Genomic DNA, 13014 nt, shown 5'->3' with positions numbered 1-13014 from the left:
TGCTCAGTCGATTCTTTACTTCTACCTCGTCTACTCCCTCAACAGCTAGAACCACGACTCACATATTTCTCTAACCCTTGAAGTGAAGGTTATTATTGTAGACTCCAGCACGTTTGTAACATACTAGTTGATATATGAAACTGGAAGATGCGATCGCCGAAGTTAGCCTCGGTGTAGTTACGCAAGCTCAAAGTACCTGCCTCGAACTGTCTTTGTATCTCGCAGAAACAGTAGCAGTTCAGTAAATCAATGACTTCATGTGAAATACACTGCTAACTACGCTTGCAGAATGTTGCAAATCAGCCAAATTACCACGCGTTTAGTCGCAGACAAATGCCTCCTTAATCCACCGCACTTTTTGGAGCATACGCACACATTACTCCTCAATACGGAGTTGGCAATCAAAATCACCGTTCTTCAGAATTGATGGCATAAATAGTAGGTTCCAATCCGGGTCAGTAGATTAGAGCCGGCAGACCATTCGGACATACCTGGATCGCCACGCCAGCCCGGTTCAATAAACACACTTCAGAGGGACTTAGCAATTGGAAACGTGCTAGCTGAAGTGATTTCTCAATCATTAAGCGTAGTTTGCATCACGTCTAGTGTAAGGTACCAAATCCTCGATGTAGCTAGGAATATGATGGGTAGACTCTAGCCGAAGCATCAGACATAGCAGGCTATGCACAGTGTAGGATAGAAGAACTATCACACCATGGTAAGTAATAGCCGTAATGATGTGGTGAGAATTGATATTCTGACTTGCAGGCTCATTTCCACGTCTCCGTCGTCGAGATGTGTTTCTCGCCCAGGCCCGCAAGCCACCTCACTATGAGAGTGTATCTGGCCAAGTCAGAACTTCAACACGAGCGCAGAAAGTTGTTCAAAAGATTTCACTTCGCGCCTTTGATAACAAGAGCTTACGCTTGCTCATTATATACGAAACTCCGCGCGGGCCTCTAAAAAGAATATCTTTCGTACATCGAAACCCATGCTCCCTCCTGCTCTTTCATAGCGGCATGCTAATAACTACAAGCTCAAGTCCTGGAACAACGCTCTCAACAGAGCTGGCCCTCCTCCTCTCATCCGGCTGAGGAACCCGCCGCAGGCAGAGGCGGGTGCCTGAGCTGTGCCATACAAAAATTCAACAACGTGATGCCAAACGCCAGGAAAACCATAATGTGTTTTTGATGCCATGCTCTGCACATTCCAATAACCCCCTTCTCCATATCATTACAATGCGATCGCGCCTCGTCTATTCTCCCGGACGTGGAGAAGGCCCTGGAAGCCGCAGAAAACGAAGAAACCCTAGTGTTGGCGGTTAGTAACTTGGTTCCTCACAAGCGCGGGCATTTGTTGCCGATATGTGTAGGAGGAGGGTGCGTGACGTACGATGTAGATCATCACAGACACGAAGATGGTGCCCGCAACAGCGCCGCCGTCCTTGGGGTCTTCCTCGCTACCGACGAGCTCGGGGTGGTTTTGCTTGAATAGAATGCCGAGAACACCGAGGATAACGATCGCGAAAACGGAGATGACAGTGCTATCGAATGAAGGCTAATTAGTATTGGGAAGCTTGGCTCAAGGGGGATGCTGCATCGGGGGAGGGCGTACCATTGCCATGCTTGCATGGCACTGACGACAGGCTTCATGTTTACGGTTTGTGGCGGAGGCCTGATTTATTGGCTGTATGTCTGATGAAGCACGAATGCGAAGTCGTTGGGTTGTGATGCGTGTGGCGGCGTCGTTGGCAGTGATCGCGAAGGTCGAGGCTGTTGCTGCTACCTATCTCGCCGAGCTCCACAACAGTTCGGTGACGTCCAATAAGCTTGCCTGACTTACCAGGCTTGAAGTTACAGCCACTGTCCACCTCAGTCCAGCCACACATCAGTCAGCCGCTCACTAGCCACACACGGACGGAAGAAAGACCCGCCGAATTTACCGCCCGGCCACGCCTCGGCGCGGGTGGGGCCGCTCGCAAGTCTGTGCCCGGACCTCTGTTCTGCAACTCAATCATCCTATTCCATTCGGCGGATACATGCTCATTTTCACACTAAAGCAGCTTAAGATTCAAGATCGATATGTACCATCAGTCAATCTGCAATGGCTCTTTAGGGAAATCTGCGTGTCCCGCCGAATTTGGACGGATGTGGTCCTTCCCGGATCTCGAGGTGCATCGGATCGTCCCCGTGAGATCGCAGCAGACCCATCCCCGATCAACCATGGTTTTGGAAAATACGAAGCTCTGCCGGCGACTACAGCCGTTAGTCGCCTCAGGTTCCTGGTCGCAAGGATCCGACATGGCCGTCCTTGCCGTCCCACATAGACTTTCACGATAGGCAAAGTCGGCCCCCAATGGTTTCGTCTGCTCAGAACCCTGAAGCCTGAAACGCGTTCCCTCTACCCCGACCTTGGGCAGTACGATACTGGAGAAAAATAACGACGGAATTTGCAAGCGCATGTTGGTCAAGGGGGAAAATCCATGAAGAGAAGCTGCACAAGGTGACGCCAAATCTAGCGTGCAAAGAATCAGGCCCGAGGCCAGTCTGAGCTAGACGTGCTAAACCGTCACCTGACACCTTGGAAACGGTGTTCTGTGCTATCTATTGCTAAGTGGAGGCTCTGCTCAGATTCCAAACGGTTCTAGCCCATCTAGCAGTGGAGAAACGGTGCATCGATATGGAAGAAGCTTAAACCACGAAAGATCGAATGCCAAGAGACGGCCGTTTGTCACCGGTGTTGACAGGACCAGTGGGCAGCAGTTCGCCTGATAAGAAGTTGACCGGGCGGTATCTGTTGCTGGCAGTCTGGGATCAAGCTAGCAAAGCAGCCAAACGGCAGGGCCGCCAATGTGTTCATCGCTTGGGCAGTGACATGACAAGCTGAAACAGCAACTTTGGACCCAGACGGATGGTCCACCTCCGAACAGAACTATACGATATCGCCAAACTTTTGGGTATCACCAGATTTCGTTTCTCTTGAAACACTCGCAGTACACTCAAGCTTTTAGGATAGGTGAACAGACCTTTGGCATGTCCTTTGTGCATCCCCGAAGACGACCCAAAGGAGAGCATGTCCTTCATCCTGTACCTTGGATACAGACCTCCACACCAAGCGTTGATCTTTCGTCATGTCGGCAGAGCGAATGTTCTGACGACAGTGGCACAGAGGTGCCGATTGCGCAAACGGGACGATAGCCGTCACCGCTGCATGACGAGAAGAGGTTGACAGGATAGGATGAGAAGACGAGCTCAGGTCATCGAGAGAGTCATTCGACCCTATGAGTGATGTTCGACTCAAGTTTGGCTACGAATAAGGAACCCTTTCCATACGGCGAGAACGCTCTGCAGCTTACAACTGCACCCTTTCGAAACACCACCAAAGGTTGGCGCATCTCTGGTGGTTCTCTACGACCGGGTATCGGAACAATCCCACTCCACACTGTCCTGGATTTTCGTACCGGACTCTCTCGCTTTGGATGCTAGCGCTCATAAGCCTTTGGAAGAGGTGGTCCAGGGCCTGGGGGCCAATAAGACCTTGTCTTGCAACGTAGGTGACTGGTGACTGCATCGGGAAGCCTTGCCAGGGTTGGAATGCCAATCAATCGAGACTAGCAGAGTCGCAAGCGATCTGCAAGGCACTGGCGCCGAAAACTCCCCACCCACCACGCATCTTCCCAGCCGGTCAGCGCTAGTAACGCTGCTCTTCGGCTCGGAATGGAACTTGAAACTTGTCAACCAACCAGTACGGGTGGGCAGGGCAACATGGTGAGTCCATCGATAATTAGCATGCTACAAGCACTTTATTGGAACAATTTGGAGGGGCTAGGCAAGCCAAGGCAAGGTGGCACAGCACGCACATTGAGAGGGCACATAGAGGATGGATGCAAGTTCGGGGAAGCATCTTCCTGTGTCACACTCGCACGACTTGCGCCCTGCTGACTTCTTCTCCTTGGTGGTTTGAGGTACGTCTGCGCTTCGCCAATGGATACTAGCCCGAGGTGAGTCTCTTGAGTCCTGAGCCCTGCCCAGAGGGCTTTAACAACATGTTTGCGAGCCAATTTCACAGAGCGATATTGAATGGGGTCTATCAAAACAGTCCAACTTCATGGCCTTGGAAAGGTGGCGGCACTGCTGGTCATGGAAATATCGTTACCGACATTCGCCTTACCTGAAAGAAACATTGCGAGCTGGTCTTTGGTAGATGTGTTGGTCCAAATGGGCTGAACAAACTGCAAGGGCCCGGGGTGGGCTTGCTGAAACATATTAGAAGGGGAGAGAGAGGCACAGAAGAAAAGAAAGCCAGCTCTGAGCAAAGCAAACCAGCGTTGGGAGCGGAGAGCAAATGTTTGGGTGATGTTCATCGTCAGGGTTCCGGTGTCTGCAGTCTGCAACTACCCCCAAATTTCCAGTCACCAACCCAACCATCTGCCCATTTTTCTATTTCCCGCCTGGCACCAAAGTGCGTCTGAGTCTGCGGGGGCCGTTCATCAGCCCCTGTCATGCTGGCAGCAGTTTTGATCAAGGTCCTAGGGCAAGGGACGGACAGTCGAATACGGGACCTCGTAGAAGCCGTTGTCTTTCAAAACGCGCCTAATGGATTCCATGTGGTAAGAGTGAGTGAGTGGGTAAAGTGACGGACTCATCTGAGCGAAGGAGACAGCGCGCTTGGATGCAGAAGACGACTGGTAGAGCATCCGAGCTCACAGATGTCACTCACAACTCGCATCAGGAGCCCCTCAGCTGGACGTTGGTTGGGTCGGGGATGCAAGCCAGGATGTCTATGACGGGACAAGGTGCTTGTTCAACGGGCACGCTGAGAAAGGCCGACTGTTCACTGGCCCACAGCTTATGGCGGCCTGAAGCGAGGCCCCCATGGAATTCCGCCTCCACCACCTTAATGTTCAGCCCGCCAACATCAATGTCATCATGACCATCATCGTTACCATGGGCATCATATCCACTCAACACCAACATAGTCCGTCACACGCTCATGCGCCCGCAAGTACCAAAAGACAATTTCTTTGGTGTCTGGGATAAATCAAGGTCTACCTCTTCCCAGGCTCGTGGTAGAGCAGGCTCATTTCCATCATTGAAACCAACAACAAGGCAGACGGACAGCTGTACGTCAAGAGGAGGCTGGATAGCCGCCGTTTCTGCCTCAGCCTCTGTTTCTACCAATGCTCTTGGTCATTTGTTTGGCAGAATTCTGACATGTAGTGGCACTGCTTCTCTGTCTAACTTTGAGCTTCCCTCTTTCCACGACCACCGAATCGTCAGCCTTGCCCTGCTCTTTGAGCGGCTATCTGCATGTTCAGCAACATAAGTATCTGTACGCATCTGCGAGCTGCGTGCCCCTAAAAGCCCCCGAACTTGTTTGTGTTCGCCGTTGGCACGTTTCTTTGGAGCGCGCAATCTATTTCTGATTGGCAGGGGCGAGATGGGTTTCCAAGGTGGCGCAGTGCATAGGAAAACAAAAGTCAGACATCACCAACCGCCTATTTGTTTTTGTTCCATGCAATGTATGTAGTAGCCCAGAGTTCAGAGTTGCTACCCCAGTCTCGTCTGCCCAGTGGCAGCTAATGGATTTGCCTTCCCTTGCGCCCATCCCTCCCGTCGCTCCTGGCGCGAGCTCATCCGCCTGTCTTACCCTCCGCTGTTCCCGCACCAAATCCCAGCAAGCGAGATGCCAAATCGGGCAAGATGCCTACCAGGATTCTGGCCCTTCTCTGCGTGTTTCCTTTCCTCGCCTTGCAGCCCCTGCCGGCCCTTACAGCTACGGATACACTATCAAAAGTCCCGAGGTTGGTGCTTGCTTGGCTCGACCATGTCATGGAGATCTCTAGGCGTGGGACAGGGACTTCATTCGTAGCTATTGACCATCTATTCATCCTGACTGCGAATACTCAGAGTGAAGGAGGTTGTGTTCGCTTCCGCTTCCCGTACCGAAGTATCCGTACTCTAATCAATACTAGTAAGGTAAACCCCGTCGGCTATTGAGGCAATGGCCAGTCTCCTTGTCATTGAGTTGAACTTTCCTTTGCCCGTCACGACTCACGAAAGAGCAAGACGGCCCCTTCTACCTACCGCCTGCGAACTCACCTGCCTGCCTTGTCTCTTTGACGTTCCCCCCAACTCCTGGCCCTCCTCCTCCTATGACTCTCCCTCCTGCAGCTTGCAGATTGCAGCTTGCCCTTCCATCATCTCTTCTCTCGTAGCACAGGGCGCACAAGGTCCACCCCGGCAGCGCAAAGCTTCGATACGTACCTTGCGAGAGAAACATTCTTCTCATTCGCCTAGATGCGCCGACGGCTAGCTGCCGTTTCTACACTACATCCCCTTCCACTCCTCTTCCCCCCCTGGTCGTACGAAATACATGATGGCTCAAAGCATCCGATGTTGTGGCCTCCTCTTGACTCTCGTTCCTTTCTTTGATTAATCTGGAGCTAGCGCAGCCGGGGTGCGGTCATTCACCCTGCCGTTGGCATTCCGCATACATACCGGCCTGTAGGGTGCCAAGCTACCGTGGCATTGGGGGCTGTCGTTGGTCCCATCCTCATCACATCTCTCTCGAGTCTCTCTCTCGTGTGAGTGAGCGTGTGTGTGGGCCATAAAGAGTCTCAACCCAATACCTTCTTGCCGTTTGCAGATCTCCATTAGCTTTCCAATTCCAACCTACGCTCACTACCTCCCCAGTTGGATCATCACTTGGTCTGGGCATCCCCACGGTCTCTTATTCTTTTAAGAAGCTCTCCCAACCCCTCTTACCCTTCACTTAACCCCCAACTTCACAAGCTCGCCCTTGATCATCGCTTGCCGCATTCCAACCAGTTTTATCCCGCCCCTCAGCAACCTAGGATATTGCAACAAGATTATCACCGCCAAAATGAAGTCCTTCTCCGTCGTCTCCATCATCGCCGCCGCGGCTGTTAGCCGTGTCGCTTCCCAGTCCACTGGCGTATGTCACCACGTCTTCAATTCACATGCTAGGATTCAAGCGTACTAACATGACTCTCAGGAACTTGGCGATGCCACCATCGTCTCCAACCCGGCCGGTGTTGTTTACGAGGCTGTCCTTCCCGAGAAGCCCTTCTACAAGGCCGGCTCGCTTGAGGGCAACGTCCAGGGCTCCATCGTCGCCGTGACTGCCCCCGATGGCAAGGGTGTCGAATTCAAGGTCCGATTCTCGAACCTTCCCAAGGAGGGCGGTCCTTTCAGTATGCTCATTCCCTCAATTTTCATTTCTTATTTTCGTTGCGACTAACACCCTCCAGCCTACCACCTCCACGTTGACCCCGTCCCCGAGGATGGCAACTGCACCAAGACGCTCGCCCATCTCGATCCCTTCATCCGCGGCGAGGCCACCAAATGCGATAGCTCCAAGCCCGAGACGTGCCAGGTCGGTGACCTGAGCGGCAAGCACGGCGCCGTCGCCGTCGACTACGAAAAGACCTACGTCGACCCTTACCTCTCCATCGTCGAGGGCCCCGGCTCCTTCTTCGGTAACCGCAGCTTCGTCTTCCACTTCGCCAACAAGACTCGCATCAGCTGCGCCAACTTCAAGCTCATCACCAAGCCCGACACGCACGACAATTGCTCCACCACTACTGCGGCGACCATGAGCGGAACCGGCGCCGCCCCTACCGCCACCTCTTCGCCGACAAGCTCCATCGTGCCTTTCCCCGGTGCCGCCTCTACAAGCGGCGCTTCCATCTCGCTCATGATGGCCGGTTTCGCCGCTGTCTTGTTCGCGCTATGAGCGGGAGCAGGCTTGGCGTGACTTGACGTCTGAACACCGTTTGCGGAAATTCAACGAGTCATCATCATCACCTACAATCAACCTTAAATCACAAAGCGGCGTTTTTTTGAGTTTCACTACAATCGAGAGAGCACGTCGAGACCGTTCCTGCAGGCCCATAGAAGAGGGGAGGAAAATTGGTATTTCACGCACTAATCGACAGAGGGCCGGCGTCCAGTCAACCGGACAAAGGTCCATACTGTTTCTTCAACAACACTTGTACATACTTCTATTTGAGTGGGGCGGGCATTAGATGATACCAGGGAGGACCTACCAGACGCGGGTGGTTTTCCCAGAAATTAAAAAGTTTCTTGACTCTCATCATGATTTTTCTTATCTTTGGCGTTTGTTTTATGACACATGCACCTAGGGCCTGACCGTAATGAGCTTAAACTTGTAGTGGTAACGTATGCGCGCATGCAGGCTTGGCTGACATGACACCCATCCATTTGCGCAAATGAACGTGGACAAAGTCGGTGGGAGCACAGACGGGAGGGTAGTGGGAAAGGGATCATGGCTGACGATTCATTATTCGATCGAGGCAAACGTCAAGCTAATGATGTCCAGGAATCTTCTACCACGATCGGCGATGTCATGCTTCAGCAAGTTCGAGGTCAAATTCTGAAATGCGACAAATTACCATTGGGTATCTTTCTCCTTTGCAGTCTTGATTACTGATTATGGTGGGTGTGAGAATGTTCCCCTAGCAGCGATATCGTTGCCTGTGTCTTTTTGGAAAGCCTCTGCCGGTGCGCCGGTTGCTTGGGTCGCCCGTGGGACTCTGAGAGATAGCAGGTCAAGCATTTCAAGCAGGGAGTAGGCCTGTTTGGCTTTTTTGGGTTGTGACTTTGGCGATGACAGGGCGGCTTATTTGACGAAACCGAGGCTGAAGAGCTATTTGGTGGAGGGGGGGAAGGTAACGGAAGAGAGACGGCACTGGATCAGAGGAACTGAGTTTGGCTGGTAGGTAGTTTACTGACGTCGATGCGGGGAGGGGCTCCGAGAGGAAGAGGTGTTGGCCATCCTTCGTCCCTCCTTCAGTCTTCCGTGGCTGCAAAAGCTTGATGGGATGGGAGTTACGGTTGCGAGAAGTTTCTTTACGGTTTGTGAGGGACACCTCGAAGTAGACTGACTGCCCTTAGATAAGGAGCCACGGTTCTTCACCTGATCTTTCTGAGCAGAGACAGAGCCAGAACGTGACTCTCGCTCGGAAATCGGTAGGGCAAATGGCAGAGGAAACCTTTTGGATAAATTGTAAACGTGTGGAACGGATACGCCCGGTTGCCGTGTGCCATTTCTTCGGTGCTTTGGCCGCTGCTGGCTGGTTTCATGTGCTACCATTCGATGGTCTTCCGTCCCCCAAGCGCCAGTGCCGGGACGTCGGCGCGGGGTGGTGGGGCCGTAGTTGGCATCGCTGTTCCGGGTTATATGGGGCTAATCGATCGGTGCCGGTCTGCCGCAACTGAGTATGCGAATCGGATTTTTCTACATTGAATGAGGTCCTATGGTTTTCGCTTGGGTAAACAGCACCATGGAGAATCGTGTCGACTCGACGTCATAACGCTGTAGAAATTGATGGTCGCCGTTAAAACCTCAGAGTTCGTCCTCTTTGACTTACAAGCGACCGGTCCGGGTCGGAGATCACCAGTTGCTCCGTGTGTCCATGCTTACGTTACGGAGAACGGTCCCCGTTCGGACGCCCGCAAGCCCACATGCCTTGTTGAGTAGGTAGGACGATCCCACCTCATACTTTCTTTTCGCCGAGTGTGGCCGGCGAACTGATGCGCTCGAGGAGAAGTTCTGCGCGTGATTTCCGGTTCGACTCCACATTGGACAGCAGCCCCTCGCAGTGACTCGCACGTTGATACACGGATAAAATGATTGCTATCGGGCTTCGACAACGCATTACTGTGACCTAGATAAGGACCTGTCCTGCGAGGTTGTGAAGTTTCCGAGAAGCATTGCAATTTTCGTCGTTACGACGCCCAACGTTGATGTTGCCCGTGGGTGTCATAGTTTGACTTTGTAGGGCGTCTTGAGGAGGCTACTAGATGAACTCACGATTGGAAGCCGTAGAGCGCGGCCTTTGACAGTCTGGTACGGAGAATCCTGGGCCGTGTTGGTTTTATGGAGATACTCGGCGGAGTGGCCTTCTTCTCTTGACAAGGCAGTTTGGAGCGTCCAACTTGGGACGGCTGCTTGATTGAAATTGAGGCTTGCAGCTGTGTTTCTTGTCTCTTCTCGAGGGGCCTGGTCAAGCCTTGCCCATCAACCTTTCGGCGACTTTCCGAAAAGGCTCGTTCTTCCAGGATAGAGGGGAACGAGTTGCGACGGAAAGGGACACAGAGCCCTGCAAGGGGAGCATAGTATTCATAATGGCATACGTTGGTATTGGTCGAACGCTAGTTGAGAATAATAGGCTTCCGTGAGCCCCAGAGGAAATCATCAAAAAGGGACACTCACCTCGAGATCTGTATCTATCGTTCCATCGGGTTATTACTGGAGAGCTGTACGGTATGATACAGTAGCAGAAACTGTTGTTTGGTACGCCGGTGAGGGTTAATATTCACCAGACTCTAGAATCGGTCCCAATGTTGTGCTTGATTCGGCGACGCCAACTTCTATGATAGCCTGAAGGTTTCAAAGCAGTAAGAATATGTTGGGGCTGAATGTGACATGCGATTTCTGAAATTTGAAGGAACCTGACAGTTTATGCCTTCCTGTCTTGTGTGTGGCCGGTCTCTCTGCTGGCGCCTGCCCTTGGAGGGTTCAGAACCGTGTAAACCTTCACTTCCCGTCTTTCGGGGAGACTATCCGAAGGAGGAGGAGCAGGAGGCCTCTAGCGAACCCGAGCCGCCGTTACTTCCATTTGATGTGCCTTCCGTTTGATCCCAAGTTCCCAACACGTTGGCGTGGGCAGATATCCTACACATGTGGCGATATCTTGCCTTCCGTTACGATCCTTCCAGGAGAAGAAGAAGAAGAGAAGAAAACGGTCCTGCTTTTGGCCGACGGTGGCTCCTCCTGAGTCTAGTACTCTTGTTGTCTTATCCAAGCTTGTCACAGATTCCGCGCTGCTTCGCTACTTACTTGAGGTTCATCTTCTGCTCAAACTTAGAGCTCGCCATCTTCTACCACTGCCATAGCCCCCCCGCCCCCCCTCCTAATCATCATCTAAAATCGCCTCCATCAACTACACCGCCTATAGGAGTTGAACGAACTACACTACGAGAGCGAAGTGAGTGTGGAACACCTTGAAGAGCATACTCGGCTGCATTTAGGGTGCGTCTAACCAGATCGTCGACCGCTCATCAACACGGACGTCAAATTCCTGACCGGTTTGGCCTCATCATACATTCAGGCTGTACCTATATGTTCCTATCCCCACCGCGCCTCGAGTTCTAGATACTACGTGCGGAAAGGTTGCTCCGACCTCGGAACCGGCATTGACGAGTCTCAAGCAAGCGTCCCAAGGTCCTCGCATAGCCTGGTGTTGGTGGCGACCTCACATCTGAAGCAGTATACAAGTGCTCAGCTCTGGATGCGCCATGACTGATGCAAGGCGCCGACCCTCCGAATATCTCACCTATGGACTTCTGAAGCATAGCATCCGGATTTGACTTTGATATCCAGTCGGATAAAGCTGCGATCCGACAGTCAACAAACCATGACTCAACCAGCAGGACAATTGGGAGCCCGGCTGACCTTTCTCGCTTTTACAGCCTCATTACCACAAGCGGATCACAGTCTAATTTCCAGTCGTGATCGACCGTCTCTTGACTGCCACTAACATGTCCGGAGTGATCAACAACGGACATAAGAAGGGCAAGGATGAGAGAAGATCAAACTCTTGAGTGACGTCGACTCACGCCATGCAGGCCTGCCTAGGTCTTGTAGCAGAACCTCCGGAACACTGCGAGTATTTGTGCCGAGCCAGGGTTTGCGGAAGTCAGAGTATGTTGGCGGGTTCCCTGCATCAAGGAAAGAGGTTATCCGGAGGACTAGAGATTGGCAAGTGGGCGGAGCGAAACCCACAGGTCCACTGCCGAATATCGCGAGGAGCCTCGGGATCTACAACAGGAAACTCGGAGTTGAAGGTGTCTGACACGGCAGGGATCCATCCATACGGTTGTCTCGCAGAATTCCCTAGATCTGGACGAGCAAAAGATGGTGTCGCTATCCTAGTCGCGTTGTCCAGCGCCGGTCCCTGTCGCGAGATCGACGGCAGTGTCGCTAGTCTGGCTTCAACTGAAGTGCGCCAGATTGCGGCGATCCCTTTGTGGCATGTACGACGCCCCGGATAGCTGGAGGGTCGATCATTTTTGGCGCAAATCTGGAGTTGAGGAGCGAGGTGTGGGCGGAACATACACCACCACAATACGGTCCTTTTCCCCATCTACACTAGGATCCCGTTAGCTAGCGGCTCAGCTCGTCTACGCTAGGACCGAAAGAGAAGCCTCTCTTCGAGCTCAGGAATGCCTTGTGCGGAAAAGGCACGACCATATGTCCTGGGCCGGGTTGCCTAAGCCCTGTCGGTTGGCTGGGCCGGCGATCTCTACAAGACAATGATACCTCAAACTGTGACCTAGGTTCTCAGCCTGGCACGTGCCTGGCAAGCTGGCAATGCTCATGTCGTGTGGTACAATGAGACCGAACGCCAGACAGACTGGTAGAGGCGACCAAGAGTGTTACATTCCACGAGGTCCTTAAGCAAGCGAGGCAACCAGTCGTGGCTTCGAGGGCAGCAGAAGGAGTATTGTTGGACGCGGGGGAAACCGTGACACCTATGGGTCAACTCTAGTCTCTACAGCGCAATACTCGTGGCCTCGGGAGCAGGCCGAGGCAGAAGACGCATGACAACCATGAACTGTGACACGCATGATCACTCCCTATTGATCCATCCCAGAATTGGATAGATCAGAGACCTTCCTTAACAGAGGGGTGGAGCTTGTTGGGGAAGAAGAAAATCACAACACAACGGGCCGAGCTTTTTTCTGTCCCTTTGCTGTTCGGGGTGCCAGGGGACTCGGTTGTCTGATGTCTGTCAGTTCCGAAGACGTTGGGATGATTCAGATCAGGTTTGATCGGCAAGGTTTTCAAGGGACGATGCTCCGAGACTTGCGGCGACAGGGCCAACAACGACAACTAAGGAAATGCGGGGTGCAGCGGAACACCACAGCATAATTCGGGAAGACCATCGTCAAGTGCGGCTGCTTC

At 52.7% G+C, this 13014-nt stretch overlaps 5 protein-coding genes across 5 annotated transcripts; 3 read left to right on the top strand and 2 right to left on the bottom strand.

The window, feature by feature from the left end:
* Positions 1–795: 795 nt before the first annotated feature.
* On the top strand, positions 796–1126 carry CTAM01_04596 (uncharacterized protein; the record flags this gene model as incomplete). Its single annotated transcript, XM_060520626.1, has 2 exons — positions 796–890; positions 1036–1126. 2 exons carry the CDS (start codon positions 796–798, stop codon positions 1124–1126), a joined length of 186 nt encoding a protein of 61 aa, XP_060384580.1.
* Positions 1127–1233: 107 nt separating this feature from the next.
* On the bottom strand, positions 1234–1652 carry CTAM01_04595 (uncharacterized protein; the record flags this gene model as incomplete). Its single annotated transcript, XM_060520625.1, has 3 exons — positions 1234–1308; positions 1393–1543; positions 1615–1652. The coding sequence occupies 3 exons, from the start codon at positions 1650–1652 to the stop codon at positions 1234–1236; spliced, it is 264 nt and encodes an 87-aa protein (XP_060384579.1).
* Positions 1653–6885: 5233 nt separating this feature from the next.
* CTAM01_04594 (superoxide dismutase) lies at positions 6886–7758 on the top strand (the record flags this gene model as incomplete). The annotated part of the gene is made up of 3 exons (XM_060520624.1): positions 6886–6957; positions 7018–7216; positions 7274–7758. 3 exons carry the CDS (start codon positions 6886–6888, stop codon positions 7756–7758), a joined length of 756 nt encoding a protein of 251 aa, XP_060384578.1.
* Positions 7759–10051: 2293 nt separating this feature from the next.
* On the bottom strand, positions 10052–10243 carry CTAM01_04593 (uncharacterized protein; the record flags this gene model as incomplete). The annotated part of the gene is made up of 1 exon (XM_060520623.1): positions 10052–10243. One exon carries the CDS (start codon positions 10241–10243, stop codon positions 10052–10054), a length of 192 nt encoding a protein of 63 aa, XP_060384577.1.
* Positions 10244–11669: 1426 nt separating this feature from the next.
* CTAM01_04592 (uncharacterized protein) lies at positions 11670–12713 on the top strand (the record flags this gene model as incomplete). The annotated part of the gene is made up of 3 exons (XM_060520622.1): positions 11670–12083; positions 12387–12466; positions 12599–12713. The coding sequence occupies 3 exons, from the start codon at positions 11670–11672 to the stop codon at positions 12711–12713; spliced, it is 609 nt and encodes a 202-aa protein (XP_060384576.1).
* Between the last annotated feature and the right edge of the window lie 301 nt (positions 12714–13014).

The sequence above is a fragment of the Colletotrichum tamarilloi genome, assembly GCF_030869305.1.
Source record: "Colletotrichum tamarilloi strain Tom-12 chromosome Unknown Scaffold_11.1, whole genome shotgun sequence".
In the NCBI taxonomy this organism is placed as follows: Eukaryota; Fungi; Ascomycota; class Sordariomycetes; order Glomerellales; family Glomerellaceae; genus Colletotrichum; species Colletotrichum tamarilloi.
This window is presented reverse-complemented; position numbering and strand designations above follow the sequence as displayed.